The 26,253-nt window shown below is 39.3% G+C and overlaps 1 protein-coding gene and 1 non-coding gene across 5 annotated transcripts in view; one reads left to right on the top strand and one right to left on the bottom strand.

Annotated features, from left to right (window-relative positions):
- Herc2 (HECT and RLD domain containing E3 ubiquitin protein ligase 2) overlaps positions 1–26,253 on the top strand; it is a 175,960-nt gene that overhangs the window by 54,408 nt on the left and 95,299 nt on the right. For all 4 annotated transcript variants that reach the window (XM_027404742.2, XM_035442481.1, XM_027404741.2 and 1 more), the window contains 18 exons: positions 617–845; positions 1,408–1,532; positions 2,770–2,948; positions 7,639–7,823; positions 8,434–8,589; positions 9,415–9,600; positions 11,653–11,823; positions 12,448–12,551; positions 13,513–13,663; positions 16,132–16,346; positions 16,569–16,701; positions 16,805–16,932; positions 17,020–17,215; positions 20,096–20,229; positions 21,113–21,286; positions 21,361–21,497; positions 21,612–21,763; positions 22,824–23,015. In XM_027404742.2, coding sequence (XP_027260543.1) covers positions 617–845; positions 1,408–1,532; positions 2,770–2,948; positions 7,639–7,823; positions 8,434–8,589; positions 9,415–9,600; positions 11,653–11,823; positions 12,448–12,551; positions 13,513–13,663; positions 16,132–16,346; positions 16,569–16,701; positions 16,805–16,932; positions 17,020–17,215; positions 20,096–20,229; positions 21,113–21,286; positions 21,361–21,497; positions 21,612–21,763; positions 22,824–23,015 — 2,947 coding nt within the window. The remainder of the gene's footprint in view (positions 1–616; positions 846–1,407; positions 1,533–2,769; positions 2,949–7,638; positions 7,824–8,433; positions 8,590–9,414; positions 9,601–11,652; positions 11,824–12,447; positions 12,552–13,512; positions 13,664–16,131; positions 16,347–16,568; positions 16,702–16,804; positions 16,933–17,019; positions 17,216–20,095; positions 20,230–21,112; positions 21,287–21,360; positions 21,498–21,611; positions 21,764–22,823; positions 23,016–26,253) is intronic.
- Positions 25,604–25,706, bottom strand: LOC113834582. The gene has a single exon (XR_003483195.1). It is a non-coding gene; the product is annotated as a U6 spliceosomal RNA (small nuclear RNA).

The raw sequence follows: 26,253 nt of genomic DNA, 5'->3' as shown, positions 1-26,253 counted from the left end.
TGTAATTAAAAAAATTTATATAAGGCTCAACTTTCCTAATCTGAAAATCTAAAATTTGAAATGGTCCCAGTTTAAAAATTTTTCAGTGTTAACGTTGTTTATAAGATCCTGATTCAAGTACATTTCCCCAGCCCCAATGCAACTGGAGCTTCTGTGTATACAAACCAAAAAGTATGACTATTACTTAGGGCAGGGCCCAGAATGCAGAAGGGGAAAATTCAGTGGAATTTTATAAGTGGAAAATTCAGTGTATGCTAACTATTTATAAGTGGAATTTATAAGTGGAAAATTCAGTGTATGCTAACTATTTCATATACAAAAACATTTAAAATGATGTATAAAATTAGGTTCAATCTGTGTGTATTAGGTGTATATGAAGCATAAATGAATTTTTTTGTAATACATGAGTCCCTTAAGGTACCTCATATATGTGAAATTATTCCAAAATATGAAACACCTAAACATTTTGGATAAGGGATATTCTGCTTTCACTGAGAGTTTATTTTGTTTATATATATAACATTTCAAATCAAGTTTTATTCAGTCTTTTATTAGAGTTTAGAAAAAATACATTTGCTTTTGGGTGTTCTAAATAATTTTTTTTTCCTTTTTATAGTTGCATGCTGCCATTAGTCACCAGGTTGACCCGGAATTCCTTGGTTTAGGTCTGGGCAGTGTGCTCCTGAACAGCTTGAAGCAGACTGTGGTGACCCTGGCCAGCAGTGCAGGGGTGCTGAGCACTGTGCAGTCAGCTGCCCAGGCTGTGCTGCAGAGTGGCTGGTCAGTGCTGTTGCCTACAGCTGAGGAGAGGGCCAGGGCACTCTCAGCACTCTTACCCTGCACAGGTGAGCTTTGGTTAGGTGCAGAATTGGGCACAGATAGGAATGTGGGGGATGAATGAAAAAAAGAAATAAAAAGGTGAAAAAAGGACTTGATTGGTCGTGGGTATGGTGGAGGAGAAGATTTATTGTAGATATGTGGGAGAGCATAGCCAAAGGCAGATTCGTCTGGGAGAGTCCAAAGTGGTCATGACTCTTGAGTTATGTGAGGAGATGGGAAGGGGCAAGGAGAAGGGAGCAAGGGGAACCAGGTGCAGCAGCCAAGAGGGCAAAGTTACAAAAGAGGTGCTAACCAAAATGGTTGGATTATGTAGGGAAGGACAGCCCAGCGCAGCCATCTGGGCTGGAGAGTCCAGAGTAGGGGGTGGGGTATGCCAGCCAGGAGTGCCCTGTAACAGGTAGGGGCTGAAGGATTCTGAGAGAATCTGGCAGCCAGACCCTCTTTTATATATTAAGTAGGTACCTCAGCCATTTGTCCCAGGGTTTGAGACTTATAGGGAGGAGACTGCACTTACTAAAATTGGCAAAATCAAACAACAGACTAAACAAAAACAAAACCTTTGTTCAGTTTCAGGCAATGAAGTGAACATAAGCCCAGGTCGTCGATTCATGATTGATCTTTTAGTTGGCAGCTTGATGGCAGATGGAGGATTAGAGTCAGCTTTAAATGCAGCCATTACTGCAGAAATCCAGGTATGACCCTATGAGGGCATAGGAGCTGATGAGTGATTTTACTGAGTGTAGATTTGAGATTGAAAACTGTATACTCTTACATATGTAGAAATCATGACCATAACCATTGAAGAAACCAAAATTCAAAACTTTTAGTAACATACAATTTTTTAAAATTTAAAACTCTTTGGTTTTACTAATTTAAAAGTGATTGATGTGTTATTTGTAATAACATGGTCCCATCCTAAGTATCTTCTTCAGTGAATTTGATACGTACTCCCATCACATAGTTTACTTCTTTAACCAGAAGATCCTTCTGTCCCTTTGCATTCTTGCTACTCTGCCTCTAGATTTGAATGCGGTATAAGTGGAATTAGATAGTAGGTACTGGTACCCCTTCTTTTACCTCATTTGATGGTTTTTGTATTCATCCATATCACTGTGTTACTACTTCTGTTTTTATTATTGATAATTAATTCATGGTTTTTAATTATTGAAAAGCATTCCATTGAATGGTTGTAACACTGTTTACTTAGTTGCCTGTTGAAGGATGTTTGGTTGTTTCTGGTTTTAAGTCTACCGTGATCATTAGAAGCAGGTGAGAGAGGAGTGCTAATCTTTTGAGAACGTGTTTCCCCTGTAACTAAATGCTTTGGGGTGGCAATTGCTGAGTTCTAGGATGCGTATCTGCTTACATTTTCCCAGAGGGGCTCTGTTCCTTACCTTTGTACCAGTTCTGTGAGAGCTGCAGCTTTTTCCTGACCTTAAAAATAAACAGACTATATAAGTCAGCTCACACTCATTATTTGTTAGAACTGGTAGCAAAGGTTCAGTGATTTGGGGTTGGAGAGATGACTGGGAAGAGTACTGGCTGGGACCTCAGCTTGATTCCCAGCACTCACATGATGGCTCAGTCATTTAACTCAAGTTCTAGCACATCTGATGCTATCTTCTGGCCTCTGCTGTCACTAGGCACACATGCAGGCAAAACTCTCATACACATTAAAACAAAACAAAAACAAACAGAAAGGATGAAATATTTCAGTCACTTTACAATGACTGAAGAGTCAGGGTGATCAACAGGTGATCTCATCAGCTCCTCAGGAGAATAATATATTTAAAGCCATAGTAAGGAAGAGGTGGGGTTTCTGACTGGATATGCAGGCAGGTTTCAGTTGTGTGTGTCAGTATCTGAAGCTAGGACTGCTGTGTTGCTGAAGAGGTCACTGCTCACCAATATGTGTTTTATGAATTATAGGATATAGAAGCCAAAAAAGAAGCACAGAAGGAAAAAGAAATTGATGAACAAGAAGCCAGTGCCTCAACATTTCATAGAAGTAGGACTCCTCTGGATAAAGACCTAATTAATACTGGGATCTATGAGTCATCTGGCAAACAGTGTTTGCCTCTAGTTCAACTCATACAGCAGCTTCTTAGGTAAACAGCATTAGCTCTGTTATTTTTGTAACCAGTTCTGTTTTAAATACTCATTTTGTGAAATCGAACACTGGAGTGTCAAGAATGTGTTTAGCTGTTGAAGACTCACTGTGAATATTACTGAGGGTAGACTTTAGAGTGAAATGAAGGTTCTGAAGCATGGGTAAGAAGAGAGGCTATGAAGAATTGAAAAGCTTTGTAAGACTTACAGAACAGCTGGGGTGTTGGGAAACAATACCCCCCCTCCCCCCCATTACACAGGGTTTCTCTGGCTGTCCTGGAATTCACTTTGTAGACCAGGCTGGCCTTGAACGCACAGAGATCCACCTGCCTCTGCTTCCTGAGTGCTGGGATTAAAAAGGTATTCTCCATCATCCATCACCACCCAGCCAAAATAATACTCTTATGTCCATTAATAAGCAGGAAAATGCAAATTACAGCAATTATGGCAAGTTTACTTTTTAAAACCTCATTGTATTATTATAAGATTCTGTCTATCATAGTTTTACATATATTTAAAATAATATATATATGTTACTTATAAGACAACTTTTAACTTGAAAACTTAAAAGAATAGTGAGTGGCTCTTTGGAAAGCCATTTTCAGAGTTAGTAAGAATAAAGTGAATTCAAACTGTCATCAGAAGTTCACTTTGGGAAGGGCCAAAGTCATAATTCAAAAAGCGAAAGTTAGTGTGACTTGGGAAAAAGATTTATTAGAGAATGAAATAAATGGCCACATTCTTAATTTTGTGCTCTCTGTGAGTTTAGGCTTTGTTTATTATGCTTTTGAGAGAGGCAATGAGTCAGTCTCATATAACCAGCTTGGTCTTGAATTGCTCTGTAGTGAATTGTGGCCCTGAACTTCCGAATCTCTCGCTTCTTTTTCCTAACATCCCTCAATTGTATTCTTTCTTCGAGGCAGGGTTTCTCTGTATAACAGCTCTGGCTGTCCTGGGACTTGCTTTGTACACCATGCTGGATTCAAACTCACAGAGAACCTCCAGCTTTTGCCTTCTGAGTGCTAGGATTATAGATGTGTGCCACCACAGCCTGGCTTCTTAGATTGCATTTTTTTGTTTTGTTTTGTTTTGTTTTCCTAGATTGTATTTTATACTCATAAAGAAAGTAGAGCTCTAGAGGACTGGCCCAGGCAGTTGCTGACACAGCAGGAGACTGGGTAGTGGCAGCAACTTTGCCTACTTGTGTTCTCTTCAATAGATTAGTGGTGTATTTTTGGTGATTAAGTTTTAAAGTTTTAAGATTTAGTTGTTATTATCAATTTTAGTAAACACTGCTTTTAAAAGCTTTAGCTATTAAAAACCAGTAAAAAGGGCTGTAGAGCTGGGGGTGGACTCAGTGATAAAGTGCTTTCCCAGCATTCATGATAGTTTGAGCCTCCAGCATCAAAGAATAAACACACACACACACACACCAGTAGTTTTTATTCTATACTGGCTTTGTACTGATATGGTAAAAAGTATTTGAATGATTAGCTTTGTTTACTGTGAGAAAGGATTTATTTTGGCTCTTGACTGTGTAGGTTTAATTCCATGGTAGGTTGTTTCTGTTGCCTATGGGCCTGTGGTACATCATGGTAGGAGTGTGTGGTACAGCAAAGCTGCTCATCTCATGGTGGCTTGGGAGCACACAAACATAGGAAGGCCAGGACACCCAACATCCCCTTTGAGGTGACAGAGTTCTTCCTTCTGGGTCCCACTACCTCAAACTTCTACCGCCTCCCAGCTGAGGACCAAGCTTTTGCTGTCTGGGCTTTTGGGGTCTGCTTCTCAGAACTATAGCATGGGGTCAACCTAGTAAATTTTGTGTGTTTATTTTTGCTTTTATTCCTGTGACTAAAAAATTACAGATGGGTGCTGTTTCTCTTGCTCTATGCCATCCTCACAGGGTTTCTTCCTCTTTAGTGAGTGTAATTTTTATCCCTATGGCAGGTGTGTTCCCAGATGGCACATTTATGCCATGGAGTTGTACCTATTTATTGCCTCACAGAATCTTTGGAAATCAGTCCTGGAATCCACAGCCATTTCATCATTAGAACACCTGTAATCTAGGCTGTTAAGATAAGCTTATATAATGTGCCTTTTTTGTATGAACAGACATTTTATTCTTCAAATAATCAGAATATATTTATGTTGACTTAGTTAGTTCAATATTCCCCCCCCCCCCCAGACAGGATTTCTCTGTGGCTTTGGAGGCTGTGCTGGAACTAGCTCTTGTAGACCACACTGGTCTCAAACTCACAGAGATCCACCTGCCTCTGCTTCCCAAGTGCTGGGACTAAAGGTGTGCGCCACCACCGCCCGGCAGTTAGTTCAATTTTTACAAATAGTCTAAAAATGTAAGAGAACTTTGAAACATTTCCTGTCATTTATTCCTTAGAAAATGGGGGTTCATGAAATTGATCCTTGCCAAAAATAGTCAGGAACAGGTTTCAGAGTGATTATGCTGGAAAGTTGCTACAGAATATTATGTACATGTGAAAAGGAAAGAATTCTGATGGTTTGTAATTAATGAAGCCTATTATATATTCTGATTATAGATCTGAATTTCATAATAAGGAAATATGTTTAAATTTTTTTAAACTTTAATTTTATGTGCATTGATGTTTTGCCTGTATATATGTGTGAGGATGCCAGATTTCCTGCACCTGGAGTTATAGACAGTTATGAGCTGCCATGCCAATGAGCTGGGAATTGAACCTAGGTCCTCTAGAAGAGCAGTCAGAGCTCTTAGCTGTTGAGCCATCTCTCCAGCCCCCAGTTAAAGGTTTTTTTTTTTTTTTGGTTTTTTTTTTTTTTAATTCCATTTGCTCTATAAGATGTATCACTTTTTAAAAGATTTATTTTTATTATTTTAAATTATGTACTTATGTGTGTGCTGATGTGTGGGTATGTGCACGTGAATGCAGGTGCACATGGCGGCCATAGGCCCAGATCACCTATGAGTGCTGGTAACCATCTTGCCAATCTCACCTACCAAGATGTATCTTAAGTGCCAGATTCTAGACTCATTTCTTCTGTTGCAGTGCTGTCAGGGATAGTTGTCAGCTAGTGAGTTTGAAAGGGGAGGTCAGGTGGGACTCTACTATGTGCTTATTATAATGTGTGATCAGTGTGAGGTACCATACGCCTGGGGAAATCTTTCAGTGTAAGTTAAATTACTGTAGGAGCCCCAGCCATGCTTTTTTTTTTTTTTTTTTTTTTTTTTTTTTTTTTTAATTCTTACTGTCCCATCTTCATATTGCTCAGAGTTTTGTGGTACTAACTACAGGATAGAAGCTATCAGTAATTTTTCTTATCAATCTGTTATCACTGTAGGAATTAAGAGGTAAAGCCCCCAAGACATAGTGTATGAAGTTCTCAAAGAATAAATAAAAACATTATTATTTTAAAACAGAGATGGAGCCTAAAGTGTACCCTTGATCTTTTCTGATGTGCAGAAGTTCCCAAGCTGGTCTTTTGTGGACCATGGCAGGTGTTGATAGCTTATATACATTCCTGCCCAGGGCTGCTGGGGTAGATCTGATTTATTGGCAGCCCTGGAACCAGGCCTGAGTTTGGCTCTTGTCTTTCTGTTTCCCTTCATTAACCTATTCCTTCATTTCTATTTTCCATACCAGAGATCAGTCCTGGCTTACTTGGGACAGGGACTGTGGTTACTTGGCATGTATCCCATCTGGTGTTCCCTGTCCCATCTAAACAGATTTCATGCTGATCTCAGTTACTCCTTGCTTATGTAGATAATATCCTCCCCTTTCTCCCTCCCAAAATTCAGTGAGCTCTTGTTGCAGAATCTAGTTCCAACAGTATGGTTTTGATTACTCTCTTTACTCCTAACCCTTGTTATTTCTATATTTGTTCCTTTGTATTTGGTTGTAGAACTGGAACCTCCACTACTTTATAGTCAAGGCAGAAGCTCATGACTTCTTTCCTTCCCATGCTGCAGGATCAAGTCACAGTGCATGGTTAGGACTGCAGCTGCTGCTCCTTGCTGCAGTGTTTGGGCATCTGTTATTCTAACCAGGGGCAGTTTATACTCTCACTTTAGTATTCCCTCCTGTGTTCTCTGCTCAGAGGTTCCCCATGTGCCATCCTTGAGCGGATGCTGAAAGCAGTCTTGCACAGGCAGTGAGTGTAGTGATACAGTGCATCTTGACTTTTAGAACAGATGACATTGACATTTGAATTACAGCTCTGCAGGAAATAATAGAATAGTTTTTTGCTTTCAATTTTTTTTTTAAAGTACTTTTTCTTTTTGAGCAAGATCTGCTTTTTTAAAATTTTTTTTTGGTTTTCCGAAACAGGGTTTCTCTGTGTAGCTTTGGAGCCTGTCCTGGCACTCGCTATGGAGACCAGGCTGGCCTCGAACTCACAGAGATCCACCAGCCTCTGCCTCCCGAGTGCTGGGATTAAAGGCGTGTGCCACCAACGCCTGGCTAAGATCTGCTTTTTATGTCATTGTTTGATGTTCTGTAGGAGCAAATTCGTAAAGCAAGGACTTTATTAGATCTTTGGCATCTGCTCATTTTGGGATGAAGGTGTGCTTGCTGCAGCTCTGCCTCGCACATTTGGGGTGGGTAACTTAGGTATGGTCTGTGCGTCTTATAACTGGTTCATGTTATATTCTTTCCTTTGCTTTTTAAGTTTTTCACTCTCTTCTCCCTTACTTAGAAACATTGCTTCTCAGACTGTGGCCAGACTGAAAGATGTTGCTCGACGTATTTCATCGTCTCTGGACTTTGAGCACCATAGTTGTGAGAGATCTGCTTCATTGGATCTGTTACTGCGTTTTCAGCGCTTGCTCATCAGTAAACTTTATCCAGGAGAAAATACTGGTCAGATCTCAGATGTTTCCAGTAAGTTTTTTAAAAACATGAAAGTGTCTTATACAATTGGAGTTTTTCAATTTTGTTTTGTTTTAATCTGCCCATTCTGTATATCCAGATGTAGTTCTCATACTATATTAAGTGTACCAATTTTGGAAGCTACATTTTTAATCTACCTTTTGGAATGTATGTATTTATGTTAATAACTTTTTAAGGATTTCTTTATAAAAATTCATCTTGTGTATATGAATCTTATGCCTGCATGTATGTGTGTGCAGCACATGTAAACTTGGTGCTCACAGAGGTTAGAAGAGGGCATCAGATTTCCTGGAATTGGAGTTATGCATGGTTGTAAGTTGCAAGAATGACAATTACTCTGAACCATATCTCCAGTAGTGAAGGCACTATTATTTTACTTAGTTGTCTAAACATTTAAATTCTTAAGATTATCAGGCACGTAATCAAATTCATTATCCCTTTAGTTACATGATACAAAAAAGAGCCAAAGGCTGAGGGTAAATAAGTTCTTGTTTGGGAAAATAGCTAAATGATCTCTTCTTGGGAGTGGGATAGTAGAACAATTTGGTTATCAGAGTAAATTTTTAGTAGTGAAAATGCAATTTTATAAATCTCCTTTAAGGTCCTGAGCTAATGGGTGTTGGTTCTTTGCTGAAAAAGTATACAGCCCTTCTATGCACACACATTGGAGATATATTACCTGTGGCAGCTAGCATTGCTTCTACCAGCTGGCAGCACTTTGCAGAGGTCGCCTGCGTGATGGAAGGGGACTTCACAGGTACCTGTCCTTAATTTACTTACCTACCTACTTAATTAATTTTTTGACCTTTCTTGTACTTTGACTGGGCATGTGTTAATTGTTATTGTAGGAGACTGGTGAAAGTTATGATGTATACTTTGCAGATAAAGGAACACAGATAAAACTTTCTGTGTTCACTCTTCATTTTCTAATCCCCTTGTCTTTTTCCCTCTCTCCTTCTCTCTTTTTGTTAAGTAAGCTGGTAATGCAATCTTATAATACAAACGGAAATGTAATGAGATGAATGGCTAGTATTTAATTTCATTTTGACTACATAAAAATTAATTGCTGCTTTCAGAATCTTGTGTTAATTTTGTGAGATTATTAGAGCATTATTTTTTATGGCTCATTTTCTGAGAGAAGAATATTGCCAAGGATTTTTAAGTAAATCTCATACCTGTAAAGTAGATCTGTGTTTTGAAAAATATTTTAGTTACTAGAGAATTCAATCTTACAGCTCTACTGCTTATGGCCAGGCAGTGTAGCTCACCTTTAATGCCAGCACTCAGGAGGCAGAGACTTGGTGAATCTCTGTGAATTTGAGGTCAGCCTGGTCTACAAAGGGAGTTTCAGGACAGCCAGGACTACGAAGAGAAACCCTGTTTCAAAAACACTCCCTCACAAAATAGAAGAAATATGCTAATGGACAAACATCCTTATTTTGTGACTTAGAACTTAAATATAAAGCAAGGTTATAAATTCTAGTTTTTGTATCTTTGAATTCAGGACCTATACATGCTAGGCAGGCCTGCAGCCCCAGCCCACACTCTAAAAATCTTACTGACTGTTTTTGTCTAAATGTAGGTGTACTCCTTCCAGAGTTAGTGGTCTCTATAGTGCTTCTGCTCAGTAAAAATGCTAGTCTCATGCAAGAGGCCGGAGCTATTCCTCTGCTTGGAGGTCTCCTGGAGCACCTGGATCGTTTTAACCACTTGGCACCAGGAAAGGAGCGGGATGATCATGAAGAGTTGGCCTGGCCTGGAATAATGGGTATGCCATCTTAACCTAAACCGCATTCACTGAAGAAAGTTTTCTTTCCTTCTACTATAACCCAGTCTTCCTTCCTGATTGAAAGACACCTTGAAAAAGGCTAACTACTGCCATTTTCACTGATGGCCATATAAGTGGGGTAGAATACAATCCAAATAAGAAGAGACAGGTTGCATTTAAGAGAGAGGTTTTTCTTTTAATTGTTAAATTCTGAAGTTTAGAAAGTTTTCAAAAGCCCTACCCTGGGTGTTATTTCTAGATGCTACTGTAGTGCAGCTAGGAGACAGTTGAGTTGATAGGGCTGACTTCATGAAGTCTCTCATGCTGTTGACATCAGTAAACAGGGAATTCTGCACTGTGTTGAGTTTGTCTTTGTGGTCACTGTCTATAGTATCTAGCAAAACATACTATAAACAAAGCTTTGACTGCTCTAGGTTTTGAGCTATGGAAATTTTGAAGCCTAGGCTAAGCCACTGTGCTTGTTTTGATTCTGGTTTCTTGGGTTTGGAATTAGTCAGAGTTGTGGATCAGCTTCCATGAAAGCTCTTGTTGGCTGGGATTTTCCCCCTTTCCCTTTTACATACTCACCTTAATACCACAAGCTTAAATCAGAAAATTGCCTACTATGCCAAATCAAGTTTTTACATTTTCAGAAAATTTATTTTTCAATGCAGTTAATACTTATTTCAGTCCCAGTTATCTGTTTTTACAGAGTGAACTTAGTGTCGCTCATTTTGTTTTTTCTGCTAAATTTGATTAAGGGCATTGAATTTGAACAATATTGTACTTATTTTAAATCTTTTTTCTTAATACTGTTTTTTAAAAAATATATTCACTATTGTTTGTGTGTGTGAATTTATTTTGATATTGAGTAGATGTGGTGTATGTGTGCCATAGCATGAGCGTGGCAGTCAAAGGACAACTTTGTAGAGTCAATTATCTCTTTCTAAGTTCATGTGGGTTCTGGGAATTGAACTCAGGTCTGTATGTGACTTGTGTGACAATTGCCTTTATCCACTGAACCATGTCATGTGTAACAACACCAAGCATGTTTTAAAAAGCCATATGGAAATCTATTATTTTATAAGCTTCCTAAATGCATATATAATGTTCCTCCCAGTAACTGTTGCCAGATAAAAGCCCAGTGGTAGCCAGGTGTGATGGTGAGTGCCTCTAATCCCAGTATTCTATCCTGGGTTCCAGGCCAGCTCGATTTGCATATTTAGTTCCAGGCTAGACAGGGATATATAGTGATAGTGGACCCTGTCTCAAAAACAAAACTAAAAAACTAAAGAAAGCCTAGTGGGTGTAATCCCAACTTCTTGGAGATGGATATGGGAACCTCTGGGTAATCTGGCTAGTTAAAATAGCCAAATCAGCAAGCTCCAGACTCCTCAATAAATAATAAATTTGGTGGAGTGTGCTCTAAGAAGCAAACATGCATCCACTTCTGGCTTCCTCCCACCTACTCACACATGGGTATATTCACACCTATACATGTGTGCTTACACACATGTGAGTATACATATGCATACCACATACCATAAACATGTAAAAAAAAACCAAACAAACCCTTTCTGTCTTAGGATTTTTATTGTTGTGAAGAGACACCATGACTATGGCAACTCTTATGAAGGCAAACATTTAATTGAGGTGGTGGTTTACAGTTTCAGAGGTTCTTTCCATTATCATCATGTTGGGGAGCATGGTGATATGCAGGCAGACATGGTACTGGAGGAGTCCTATATCTATCAGGCAACAGGAAATGGTCTGAGACATTGGGTGGTGTCCTGAACATAGGAAACCTCAAAGCCTGCCCTCACAGTGACACACTTCTTCCAACAAGGCCATATACACTCCAGTAAAGTCACACCTCCTAGTGTTGCCACTCCCTATGAGATTATGGGGGCTAGTTACATTCAAACTACCATCCTTTACCTGCTCAAATTTTCTTCCATATTATGTTGTAAAAGTTTTATTGTATTACATTCAGCACTTAGAACCATAGCTTGTATTGATCTGTTGACTGATGTTTGGTTTCTGTTTCTACAGAGTCATTTTTCACTGGTCAGAACTGTAGAAATAATGAAGAAGTGACATTGATCCGCAAAGCTGATTTGGAGAACCACAATAAAGATGGCGGTTTCTGGACTGTAATTGATGGAAAAGTGTATGATATAAAGGACTTCCAAACTCAGTCATTAACAGGAAATAGTATTCTTGGTAAGGCCTCATGTTTTATTCCATAGTTAAAAATTGTATGTGTTATTTTAAGTAGAATTCTCAGCTTATGAATGAATTCTTACATTTTATTATGGCTTTGTCTTCACAACAAATTTAGGCTCAAGTTGAAGAATTTCCCACTATCATGCTTTTGTTGTTTTTGTTTTGTTTTGTTTTATTGTTTTGAGAGACAAGGTTTCTCTGTTGTGGCTGTCTTGAGATCTGTAGACCAGGCTGCCAGTCTGGCCTTGAATGTAGAGATCTGCCTGGGGAATGCTGGGGTCAAAGGTTAGTGTCACCATGCCCAGCCTTCAACATATGTTTTTTGTTTTTTGTTTTGTTTTGTTTTGTTTTGTTTTGTTTAGACAGGGTTTCCCTGTGTAAAAGCTCTGGCTGTTCTGGAATTTGCTTTGTCGACAGGCTGGCATTTTTATTTTCTAGTACCTTTTAGAACTTGTTCTAAGTTCTGATTTGGCCCAGTCAAGCCTGTGAGAATGGCAGATTCTTCCATGCCAGAAACTCACACTTTGGAGTTAATCAGACTCACTTCCTGTCTGTTGTGTGTCTCCTAGAGCTATCTGAACAAATTGCCTTGAACTCATTCTGTTTTCCTTTTCATTTTAGCTCAGTTTGCAGGTGAAGATCCAGTGGTAGCTTTGGAAGCGGCTTTGCAGTTTGAAGACACACAGGAATCTATGCATGCATTCTGTGTTGGCCAATATTTGGAGGTGAGGCTGTGTGCCTGCTTTTAGTGATATGTAGGATTGTGAGGGAAGGCTCCCTCTGTATGTATCTGTTATGGGATGATTTTTTACCTTGTTATACTAATATTTGAATATAGAATGATTATGTTGGTTTACAGAATGTCTTTGGTAAATAAAAGTTAATGCTATGTATGTTAAGATTTATTATATGTAAATCTTGAAAAGTTATGTCAGAAGTAGAGAAATGTTCCACCAAAAAAGACTTTAAAATTTGGCCTTACATTTGTCAACTTACATAGGAATTTAGAATGGCTTACTGTCCTGGAAAAAGTACAACAAAGAAGTGTGTCTTTGTTGCAAATTTGTGAACATTAGAGTTTATATATTTGGATTGACGTTCCAGACATCAGGAGGTAACAAAAGTCAGCAAATGCCATAAATGAGGCTTAAGTCATTTTATGAAAGGGAAAATGAAGTTCATGCATTGTCTGGGTGACTGGAAAGTTTATTTGTATAGTACTTTTGATTTTTTTTTTTTTTTTTTACCCAGAATTACTGACTTCCTGACCATGTGTGGCCACAGCTCACTGTTGTGTAATGATACTGCTGTGTGTTCACTGTTCTCATTGATCTCACTGTTTCTGTACATTCAGTGAGTCATTGTACTTCCCTGAAGCACATGCACGGCCATTTTGAACTATCTATCTGATTCTTCAAGGGAGTAGTATCCTAGTTTAGTCACTCAATGATGCTTCTCTTTTTTTATGCTGTAGAGCTGCTGTTATTTATTTTCTCCTGTCTGCTCTCTAGTGTTATATGCTGTTAATTGTTTGCTCTAATGTAAACTCATTACAGGATGTAGTAACAAGTGCCCTTAGCACCTTCTTGTCCTCATTATGGCAGTAGATCTTACACACACAAACAGCTGGTCTTTTTGGTGTTATACTTTTAATTAAGTTTGTTTTGTCAACTATAATTTTTTCAGCCTGACCAAGAAGTTGTTACCATACCAGATCTAGGAAGTCTGTCTTCACCTCTGATTGACACAGAGAGAAACCTGGGCCTGCTTCTTGGATTACATGCTTCCTATTTAGCAATGAGCACACCATTGTCTCCTGTGGAGGTTGAATGTGCCAGTAAGAGCAATTTTATTTTTTGTTAACTAGATTTATGGTGCCTCACTGGATAGAAGCACATAATGGGAAAGACACTGTTGAAGAGGTCAGGGACCTTTAGCTGCTTGTTAGAGTGAATGTCTGGAAAAGACATGATGGCCTCCAACCCTGCTAAGCTGCCTGTGAAGTAGACTACTATATGTATTCCTCCTTGAGACTTGTCATTACTAGTGGAGGATGAGTTTCACATATATCAGCAAAGTGGGGCTGGAAGTGGAAGGGTTGGGGATGGGTTGAGGGAAAGGAAGGCACTGTGCACCCTGATTCAGTGCCGGATCAGAAGCTTGTCTTTGAGGGATAAAAGGTGCTTGCTTGTGTTTTCCATAGAGCAAAGTGATTAGGATGAAATCAGCTCTGTGTTTTAGAAGAATTGATGTACCTATCTTTGAAAGTTCCCGAGTGCTTCAAATCTAAGTACCCGATGGGAACACTGAGTATATCCCAAAGTCCTCAATGAAAACCTGTAGTGATGTGCATACCAGTAATTTTCTAGTGGGGTTTCCTCCAGTGAGGCATAAGCAGCCATAATTAGTACTTCTATTGCCACAACAGAAGGTATATATCTGTTAGACCTGCCTGGTCCTGTGTCTCAAATACAGAACACAGCTCTCCTTTCCAGTCCATTGCTTTCTTTTTAACGATTGTGGGTTGTTTGTTAAAATATTGTCTTGTTTCTTAAGTTTTGTGAACAGTTTATATTGAAGATGTTCTTTATAGAAACCTTTCAGGAAATGCTGTTTTCTTGTCTGCATGCTCAGCATTCATCTTTGTCTTATTGTAGAACTCAGAATGCTCAGCTGTCACTTCCTCTTCCTTTAGTATAATGCTGATCTTCCACCTTTATGTCCTTGATATGCCTCTGCTGTCTTTCCTATTACTACTGGAGTTGAGTGCTTAGATGTATAAGGAGCATTCACTATTTTCCCATGTGAATATGTGTATCGGAGTATTGAGGTGGTGTGCTAATTTTTGTTACCAAAATCAAATAGCATAACCAGCAGGCCCATTTGACTACATTACCCATGGTGGATGAGATTATGTGGTGTACAGAAAGCCAGAATGTGATTTAAGAGTGGAGTTCAGGCTTTTGTAGTAATTGTTCTCTCTAGAACTAATCACGATCCTGTACGCACTATATCTATTTCTTCCATGGGCACAGCCACAGTGACCTACCTCTGAGGACCTCCTACTGGGCCTCACATCTTACAGATTTCTTCACATCCTAACATCGAAATATTGGGGATCAAGCTTCTGATGTAAGAATACTTTGGGACACATTCCAACTGTCTCCAAACCAGTACTTGTGAAGCCTGCACTGGGTTCCGGTGTTATGCATTTTAGTTCTGTTCTTGTCACTCTGATAAAACTCCTTGACACACAACAGCTTTAAGGGGAGAAAGGATTTCTTTGGCTTACAATTGCAGGTTACAGTCCATCATTGTGGGAAAGTCAAGATAGGAACTTGCACAGTCAAAAGCAGAGAGAAAATTAATACGTGTATGCTTACTACTTCACTGTCTCCTTTATACAGTCCAGGACCCAAATCCTCAGAATGGTGCTACTCAGTGAGCTTAGGTCTTCTCAGGTCAGGAGATGCATCTGTGTACCAGGCTTGTTCTTTTGGGCCACTAGCCAGCCCCCAAATCATGACACAGACTTATTACTCGTTTTGAATGCTTGGCCTGGCTTAGGCTCATTTCTGGCTAGCTCATTAAACTTTAATTAACCTGTTTCTCTTAACCGACCTTTTGCCTTGGGGCTTTTCACTTTTCTTACTTCTGTGCGTCTTATTTCACTGCTTCTCATTTCTAGTTAGCTGGCTGCTGCCTGGCTTCTTGCCCCGGTGTCTTCCCCATTCTCTCCTCCTCCATCTTCTCTCATTTCTCTCCCAAGTCTAGATTTCTCCGCCTATTTATTCTTTCTGCCTGCCAGCCCTGTCTATCCTTTCTCCTGCTTAGGTATTGGCCATTCAGCTCTTTATTAGACTAGTCAGGTGCCTTAAGCAGGTAAGATGAAATAAATGCAACACATCTTTACATAATTAAACAAATGTAGCATAAACAAAAGTAACACACCTTTACACAATTAAAGCAATATTCTCTTGCATAAACAAATGTAACACAGCCTAGTTAAAGTAATATTCCACAACACCTCTGATCTACACAGTCCCTTATAGAGAATCTCAAGTGATTCTACATTGTGTCAAGTTGACAGTCAAACTAATCCTCACCCCATATTAAGGTATTGGGTAGTCAGAAAGTGTTACTTTCAGTCACATAGCAAGTATGGAGAGTTAAGTATGTTAGTAAGAATGATGCTGAATTTCCCTTTTGAAACTGAGTATTCAGTTCAGGTTTTGTTTTGAGTGTGTGTGATTATTTTGAAGAGTTTACTTCAGTTCCTCTTTTCTTCAATTTCACTTTTTCTAGAGTGGCTGCAGTCATCAATTTTCTCTGGGGGTCTACAGACCAGTCAGATTCATTATAGTTACAATGAAGAGAAAGATGAGGACCACTGTAGCTCTCCTGGGGGCACACCCATCAGCAAGTCCCGACTGTGTTCTCACAGATGGGCCCTGGGTGATCATTCTCAGGCATTCCTGCAAGCCATCGCTGACAATAACATCCAGGACCATAATGTGAAGGTGAGTTTGATACTTCTGACTCAGCATTCTGTACTCTTCAAACACAACACAGCTTTGCTTGTTATTTGGAGATTTGGTTTTGAGGTGATACTTGGTTCTGTTTCCATACATGTGAGATACAGACCACCTGTAGCAAAAAGTTGGGTAGATGCTATGGCATGTTGGAGTTTGTGACGATTTATTGGTGACTTTGGGGCTTACCTTTGACCGTTCTTCTTGCAGGACTTTCTTTGTCAAATTGAAAGGTACTGTAGACAGTGCCATTTGACCACCCCCATCACGTTTCCTCCTGAGCATCCTGTGGAAGAGGTTGGCCGTTTACTATTATGCTGCCTCCTAAAACATGAAGATTTAGGTACAGAATCAGTATCCATGTGTTTTAAATACATTGTAGACCCTTCAAATAGCATGCAATATATATTAATTCCTGCCTTCCTTTCCAAAACTGTCTTTTACAGGTCATGTGGCATTATCTTTAGTTCATGTAGGTACACTTGGTATTGAGCAAGTAAAGCACAGAACATTGCCTAAATCTGTGGTGGATGTTTGCAGAGTTGTCTACCAAGCGAAATGCTCACTCATTAAGGTGAATGGATTTTAATCTTTTTCTGTGCTGTGTAGACAGGTGCCGAAGTATTTGTTGTTAAATCAATTTCCTTGTTTACCTTTGCAGACTCATCAAGAACAGGGCCGTTCCTACAAGGAGGTTTGTGCTCCTGTTATTGAACGTTTGAGATTTCTCTTCAATGAATTGAGGCCTGCTGTTTGTAGTGACCTCTCTATAATGTCAAAGTTTAAGCTGTTAGGCTCATTACCCCGTTGGAGGAGGATAGCTCAGAAGATCATCCGAGAAAGAAGGAAAAAGAGAGGTAATAATGTAAAAAGTCAGAATATTTTGTTATGGTGCCTTTGGCTGAGTCTGTGACTTTGATACTAGTCCTTGCCTGTGTCATTCCTATGTATTGTCATAGTATTTATGTGTATTTGTGATTGAATGCAGAAGTCCTGATTATTTTAGTAACTTGATAAGAAAAGAGCTTTAAAAACTTTATAATATCTTCCTGATAATGATCTATATTGGAACGTTTCATCTTATGATTTGATCTTGCCATTTTTGTGAGAAAATATTTTGTTGTTGTCTTAAAGTATTGAGTAAAATAGTCTCCTGTCTTTGGGTGATATACTCTAAGACCTTCAGTGGGTCCTCAAAACTGCACAACAAATAGGGCTCAGTATGAGATGAACTGCAAATAAAGCAGAATCATTATAATAGTTAAATATGTTGAGCTTACCTGGATATAGTCATTTGTTCCTCAAAGACTCAAGACAAATACAAATATTTTTGGACCACAGTTGAGTACAGGTACTGACACCATGGAAAGTTAGATTATAGCCAGATCTCAGGCCTGTCTCAAAACTCAGTCACTTCATTTTCTCTGGATCCTGTGTTCCTTGTTGTGGGTGTCTAGATTTACAATGTGATGTTTGAAGCTGGTTTCCTTTCCCTTTTCCGTCCTCTCCCTTCCTCTCCCTGTTCCATTTGTTTTCTTTCTCCTTTCCCTTCTCTCTTCCTTTCTACCTACCGTCCCTCCTACTAACCTCTCCACTTTTCTTCCTTTCTGCTTTCTCTTCCCTATCTCCATTCTCCCTTTCCTTCCCCCCTCCTTCCCTTTTCCTTTTTATCCCTTTAAAAAAGAAATTAACCTGTAGAAATGACTAATGACACTGGTGTTGAGCTGTGTGTACCCAGCACATTGACAGACTTGATAGTATGCTCTTGTGCTCACAGTTACAGTTTATCACTGCAAAAGTGTACAGAAGAGTATTAAAAAGGGTATGGGAGAAAGCTGAGAGCCACTTAGTTCTTCTAGTGCTAGTGTCTGTCAAGGACACCTTTCTTTGGTGTCCAAAGTTTCTATTGATGACTCTCAGATCAGTAGGTGGGTAGGACTTGGGTGATTGACACCGCAGTCACTAAAATTCCAACTCCCCAGAGCAAAATTACATCATCCCCTATCTGATATCACCTATCCAGCTAAACTGTGGTTACATGGCCCTAGAATTCAGGGATATGAAAACACATTTTTTCCCCCCTGAGACAATTTTTCTGTGTAGCCCTGGCTGTCTCAGAAATTGCTCTGTAGACCAGGCTGGCCTCAGAAATTCACCTGCCTCTTCGTCCTGAGTACTGGGATTAAAGTGTATGGTACCACCACCTGTGGAAAACACTCTTTTTGAGACAGGGCTTTATCTAGGTGTACTGTCGTTTTTCTTTATATTTTATGTTGAACAGAATTAGGTCAAAAACCTTAAAGAAACTAAGTAGGGAAGAAATACCACAGCACTCTGCAAATTCATTAGAAGTGTTCCTAACTAAAGAGGCTAGCAGAAGAGGCATGCTCTTAATTTATACACTGATGTAAAACTCATGCAGGAGATCAGCAAGGATAAGCAGGGACTGTAACTAAATGTGGCCTGTTGCTGTCTTTGTGTAGTTTATGTACTAAGCTTGACTTTTTACAATTTTAAATTGTAAGTAGAAATCAGAAAAAAGGGCACTATTTTGACACATGAAATTTCATGAAATATAAATTGGAACTTTTATAAATAAAATTGTAATTTAAAAATACTTGTATGTGTTTGCATACACATGTGCATGTGGGCACACACAAGTCAGAGGACAGCTTGCGAGAGTATGCTCCTTCCTATCACCATGTCGGTTCCAGGGATGAAGCTCTGGTTGTCAGGCTTGGCAGAAGCACACCCCTTTTCTGCTGAGTAGCACCAGTTCCAGCCTGCCTCTACCTGCTGATACTAATGTCATTTGTAACAACTCTTTGTCAAGTATTCACAAAGAACTGAATGGCTTCAAAGACTTAATTACTTACTCTTGATCTTTTTTTCTTTTTAAGGGGGCTGGTGTTTGGGTTTTTAGTTTGGTTTGGTTTTGGTTTTTGGGTCAGTGTTTCTCTGTGTAGCTTTGACTGTCCTGGAACTCAGTCTGTAGACCAGGGTGGCCTCAAACTCAGGGATTCACCTGCCTTTGCCTCCCAAGTGCTGGTGCTAGAAGCATGTGCCACTGTGGCCCAGTTCTCACCTTTGCTCTTTGCTTGCTGATCTCAGGTCCCCAGTTCTTCAGGGCTTCTCTCTGTAATAGTGTTTCACTCCTGTACCTAACATGGTATGCTAGAGTGTTGTTTCTAGATGTCATGGGATACTCATTGTGATAGTTTTACTTTTGTCATTTGAGCATTACAGTTGACAGTGTCATTCTGTGCCTTTTTTTTGAAGAAAATGGCCATCCTTCTTTGTCTGTCTGTTGCTGTGATAAAACAGTGACTATAAGAAAGTTGGGGAGGAAAGGGTTAGTTTCATTTTACAATTCCCTCACTGAGGGAAGTCAGGGCTGGAACTCCAGGCAGGAGTCTGGGGATAGGAACTGAAACAGGCCACAGAAGAGTGCTGCTTCTCATGATTTGCTCAGCCTGCTTTTTTACAGACCCTCGGACTACCTGCCTAGAGATGGTATGGGCTGGGATTTCCCACATCAATCACTAATTAAGAGAATGCCCCACAGGCTTGCCCAAGGCCGGCTTCAGGGAGGCAAAATGCCTCAGTTGTGGTTCCCTCTTCTCAGATAACTCTAGCTTGTGTCAAGGTGACAAAAATAACCAACCCATACTTTCTTGAACATTAAAGTATTTCTTAATTAAAAATTATATAAATGATTTTTATGTTTTAAAATATAGTTCCTAAGAAGCCAGAATCTACGGATGGTGAAGAAAAAATTGGAAATGAAGAGAGTGATTTAGAAGAAGCTTGTGTTTTGCCTCACAGTCCTATAAATGTAGACAAAAGACCCATTTCCATGAAGTCTCCCAAGGTGAAGTATTTTCTATGATTCTTAGATTGAGTGATAGAAACCCTGCACAAAGCAAGGGAATCTCTGGTGCCCTACTGTTGTCCTGAGCACCTGCAGGCTAGTGAGTGTGGTGTGTTGCTTCTAGAAGCATTGCCCCATGCTGCTTAATAAACTTGGCTGACAGTGTTATTTGTTTTGTTTTGTTTGTTTTTGACTCTATATTGCAGCTTTTTTTAAAATATAGCATTCATTCATTTCTTATTTGAGGAACTATTGGCCCCTGAGACTACTAATATTTTTAAAAGCAATCTGTTACTCAATTTAAAAGATCAGTGACATGGTGCTTTTCTTTTCCCTTCCTTCCTTCCTTCCTTCCTTCCTTCCTTCCTTCCTTCCTTCCTTCCTTCCGTCTGTCCTTCCTTCCTTCCTTCCTTCCTTCCTTCCTTCCTTCCTTCCTTCCTTCCTTTCCTTCCTTCCTTCCTTCCTTCCTTCCTTCCTTCCTGCCTTCCTTCCTGCCTTCCTGCCTTCCTTCCTTCCGTCTGTCCTTCCTTCCGTCTGTCCTTCCTTCCTTCCTTCCTTCCTTCCTTTCTGTTTTTTTTTGAGACAGGGTTTCTCTGTGGCTTTGGAGGCTGTCCTGGAACCAGCTCTTGCAGACCAGGCTGGTTTCGAACTCACAGAGATCCTCCTGCCTCTGCCTCTTGAGTGCTGGGATTAACAGTGTGCGTCACCAATGCCCAGCCTGACAGGTTGCTTTTGTAGCTTGTGTTGCAAAGTTCTGGGTCCTATTCCTACTGATGGCAAAATGAACATCAAAACTGTTGGTATTAATTGTTTATATTCAAAGAACTTTTAGAGTACATGTTAACAGGTTAAACTAATGGTGCACGTTGTTCTTTTTTGTTAGGATAAATGGCAACCACTGTTGAATACAGTTACAGGAGTTCATAAATACAAATGGTTAAAGCAGAATGTGCAGGGCCTTTACCCACAGTCTGCTCTTCTCAGTACAATTGTTGAATTTGCCCTTAAGGAAGAGCCGGTAGATGTGGAGAAAATGAGAAAGTGCCTACTGAAACAGGTAAGCCTTTCTGGGACACAATTCCGTGCATTGAGTCAGATAGAGCACTGACTGTAAACATTGCTGTTTTGCAGTTGGAGAGAGCAGAGGTTCGTCTGGAAGGGATAGATACAATTCTGAAACTGGCAGCCAAAAGTTTCTTACTTCCTTCTGTGCAATATGCTATGTTTTGTGGATGGCAAAGACTTATTCCTGAAGGAATTGATATAGGGTAAAGCTTTATAAAATTTTTCTCAAGTATGGGAATCTTGGCAATATACTACCGTTCTTTTGAGTTAAAAGTCTGGCAATGTCCCAAGTCAAATTCTGCTTCTTTGTTTGAAAGGGAACCACTTACAGACTGTTTAAAGGATGTCGATTTGATCCCACCTTTTAATCGGATGCTGCTGGAAGTGACTTTTGGCAAGCTGTATGCTTGGGCAGTTCAGAATATTCGATACGTTCTGATGGATGCAAGTGCCAAATTTAAAGAGCTGGGTGAGCTAAAGAAAAAGTCATAATTAAAAGTCCTTATTTTAAAACTGATAATTTGGTAACAATTGTGGTTGCAGCAGTATCATGGCATTGATCTTAAGTGTACAGTGTGGAAATTTACATAAAAGTTACTTTTTACTTGTGGAAACTTTGTACATCAGAACAACAATCTTAGGTGCTTTTAGCTTTATTTTTAGATTCATACTAGTACTTTGAACATTTGGCAAAAGATATAATCCCAAAATATTTTAATAAAAATAAATTAAGCTGCATTTTTATGAGCACTATACTATATACTTTAGGGTACCAGTGTCCTGTACTAATACTGATCTCCTAGATAGTCTGAGCATTTGTAGAGAAATGGCAAGATTAGTTTTATGGTATTTAAAGTGAAAGACACCCAAAGATAGTTAGAAAATATGCTACTTGTAGGGAGTGCCACACTTTGGGGTACTCATCCCCAAACTCTTTTTTGTCCCTAAACTTTTAAATTGGCATTTGTTTGGAATTTTTTGTTCTGTTTCATTTGGTTTTTGAGACAGGGTCTCACTATGTACCCTTTGTTGGCCTGGAACTCAAAATTTAGACCAGGTTGGCCTCCAGCTCACAGAGCTCTACCTGCATCTGTCTCCAGAGCCCTGTAATTAAAGGTGTGTGCCAGCACTCCTAACTCTAAATTGTCACTACTTTGAGGTTGCTGGCAACCTCTTCAGGATCTCTAGTTGAATTTTTGAAGACAGTATAACCAGGAAAAGCTCAGCATCCTCCCTCAAATATAGATGTCATTATTACAGAATTCACTTTTACACTTATGGTGATAATTGTACTAGAAGTTGTCAGTAAACTGAGTTAATTTTTCCCCTTTTGTACTATATCTTGAAGACAGAGATAGCAAGTATGTGGAATGTTGATGGAGAGAATATAACAAAATAAAATAGCGGAAATCCCCTCCAAAAGAAGTTACATAAATGAATAAGTAATTAATAACCAAATCCACAGTGTTTAGAATCATGTGCATTGTGCCCATAACTAAGAAATTCAAATAAATGTCAATGCTTATTAGGTATTCAACCTGTCCCCCTCCAAACGATTACCAATGAGAATCTGGCAGGACCAAGTCTGGGGACCATCCCACAAGCTCGGTTTCTTCTGGTGATGCTCAGCATGCTCACCCTGCAGCATGGTGCAAACAACCTTGACCTCCTGCTCAACTCAGGCACACTGGCCCTCACACAGACGGCGTTGAGGCTGATCGGTAGGTTGGCCTTGGCTTTGGATCCTTTAGAAAAAGATGGCTTTTACCTTTTCTCCTTAACAACAGCAATAAACACACATACACACACACACACACAGCATAAAGCTAGCCTTTTAATTGTGCAGAGTGTAACTGAGCAATGTTAGGGATGTCACATTTTTTTCTTTCTTTTCTCTTTGACCTTGTTTTTAAAGACAGGATCTCACTATATATACCCTTGCCTAGCCTGGAGCTCTGCTTCAAACTGGCCTCAAACTCACAGAGATCCTCCTGCCTCTGCCTCTTGAGTGCAGTGAACCACCATACCCACTGGGGACATTCACATTTTGAGCAGTTGTTACTGCTGTCTTACTTTAGAACATTTTCATAACCACAAATGCAAATCTTAAACCTATTTGTCAATCACTCTTGATTACCCCACCCTCCTGTCCCTGGTAACGACAAATCTGCTTTCTGCCTCAGTGGATTTACACTTTTTGAGGATTTCATGTAAGTGCAGTCATGTCATTTCTTGATTTTTGTATCTGGATTTAGTGTATGCCAGTATTTCATTCCTTTTCATGGATAGAATGTTATTATTTGAATATTGAACATCTTATTTATACATTTAGGGGCAGTTGGGTTATCTTATCATTTTACTTTAGTGAGTAGTTTTGCTAGGTATGTTTGTATGTAAATCTATTTCTGGTTTTGATTATAAAAGGAGTAGAATACTGAGGTCAGGTGGTAATGTTACAGGTGGATACTGGATTTTGGAGGGCACCCACTGGTATTTCCAGGTTATTTAATAACTGGAACAAGAACTCATAGTAGGAACATACAGATGAGAGAAACCAAATAGTTTATTAAGAAAGTATTTTTGAGCTGTAATGAGTACTAGTGAGCCATAATGTTGGGGAATGTAAGAGTGTGAATGGCACCTGTACTGGGCAAATAAGGATAGTCTTACAGTTTGCAACTTTTGCACAATGCTGTATTACATGTAGTCTTAGTAGGGAGAGATTTCTCGTTTTTCTGATAATTGGCTTCTCTCATGTGCTTTTATAAAAAAAAAAAGATATTCTCTATGTAGCTCTGCTTGGCCTGGAAGTCCATGATCACAGAGATTCCCTGCCTGCCTCCAGAGTGTGGGCACAAGATTTGCCATATGTAAATATTAATGTATTGCCTCCTGCTGAACTTCTGCCCAGGGATATGCCTGTCCCACTTTGAGTGATTGATGCTGCAAGACCCTCCACTGAGTTGTACACTGGCTCCCCACATGCAAGTCCTCTCTTGTCTGGACCTTTGGCAGCTTTATTGTTGTGCTTTGATTAAGGCCTTCCACTGAGTGTGAAGTTCTCTCTAGTGATTTTTTGTTTGCCTTTCAACTAATGATAAATGACATTGTTGTCTGTTTACATCTTACAGAAATGTCCTTTGCAAGTTTTTTTTTTAAAGACATACATTTATTCATGTATTTTGTGTATATGAATGCTCTGTCTTCATGCACAGCAGAAAAAGGAATCTGATCCCATTATAGGTGATTGTGAGCCACCATGTGGTTACTGGGAATTGAACTCAGGACCTCTGGAAGAACAGTCAAATGCTCATAACCACTGAGCCATCTCTCCAGCCCCCAGTTTTTCTTTTTTCTTTTGATGAATTGGATTCTTTGTCTTTTTGTGACTGAGTTAATAGGAGTACCAGTTAAAAGTACTACTTAAGCCAGTGTGGTGGCACATCCCTTTAATCCCAAAGTGAGTTCCAGGACAGCAAATGCTATTAGACAGAGAAACCCTGTCTCAAAAAACCAAAAAGAAGAAAAAAAAGTATCACAGATTGAATCAAACATTTAAAGATGAGTTAATAATCCTCAAGCTCTTCCAAAAATTCCCTCGATGCTAGACTTTTGCAAATTTATAGATTTTTGACAGATGTTGTATGATTTGAGGATAAATTCTCCTGTCCTGTGGATTTTATTTCCCTTTGATGCAGTTTTTCTTTTTGATGGTCCACCTAGTCATTTTTCTTCCTATTCCTCTGGCTCTTACAGTCTTCTGTCATTACCAAGAAGCTGTTGCCAAGACTAAGGCAGATGAAAATTATCTATTATTTCTTTAGATTTTACTGTTATTAGCTCCTATGTGTAGGTCTTTTGTACATTTTATAAATTAAAATATAATCATATAATTTCCCCCTTATCTTTTTTCTCTCCAACCCCTCTTATGTATCCTTCTGTGCTCTTTTTCAAATTCATTGGCATTTTCTTTAATTGTTGTTACACATACACTCCCCCATACATATATTTCTAAGAATATAAAGACAACCTGTTCAGTCTGTATAATGATACTTGTATGTATAGGATTTCAGGGCTGACCATTTGGTATTGTGTAAGGAATTGTGGGCGCTTCTCTGGGAAGACTGTCTCCCACTCTCTGTATTCCTTAATTCTTCCTCTGGGGTTAGGCAGCAGCCTTGTCCAGGCTTCCCGAGTTTCCTAGGATGTGCCATCTCACAGCAGACTTCTTGTTCCTTTGGCTTTTACAATATTTCTGCCCTCTTACTCAGCTTTCCCTGAGCCTCAGGTACAGTTGTATGACAGATGTTAAAAATACTAATGCTTTACAAATTTGTGGGTCATTCCTGATCAGGGGCCCTACTAATCTTCTCTGTATTGTTACAGTTTTAGTATATTTACTGCCAAAGCAAGCATGTCTTCTGTACTTGTAGGTAAACATTTTATACATTCACATAGCCTGGATTTTAAATTTTTTTTATTACTTATTTACTTCAGTACCATTTGTTGCAAACTTTTCCCCCATTGTCTTGGTACCCTTGGAAAACCATTTGACCGGACTCCCATTTCTGTTCAATTGCTTCATGTGCTTATTATTACTGTGTTGACCCTGTACTGTTTGAACACCATAGCTTTGTAGTGAATTTTGAAGTTGAGACTGTTAGTCTTCTGACTTTTTTTTTCCCCTAGAGATTGTTTTGGTTTTTTGGTTCACTTGCATTTCTCTGTGGAATTTTAGAGCTGGTTTTTAGTATATCTGTAAAAGGTCTTGGAGTTGTTTTAAGGATGCTGTTGAGTCTGTAGATCACCCTGGGGTTATTTCCATTGTAACAGTATTGACTTCCATTCTACGAATACAAATATATTTACTGTTAAAGGTTTAATTTCCTTCAGCAGTATTTTAGAGTTTGACACTTTCCAGGATAGTAAAGACTAAATAGAACAGATTAGGAAGTGTCC

The sequence above is a fragment of the Cricetulus griseus genome, chromosome 3 (assembly GCF_003668045.3).
Source record: "Cricetulus griseus strain 17A/GY chromosome 3, alternate assembly CriGri-PICRH-1.0, whole genome shotgun sequence".
NCBI classification, from domain to species: Eukaryota; Metazoa; Chordata; class Mammalia; order Rodentia; family Cricetidae; genus Cricetulus; species Cricetulus griseus.
This window is presented reverse-complemented; position numbering and strand designations above follow the sequence as displayed.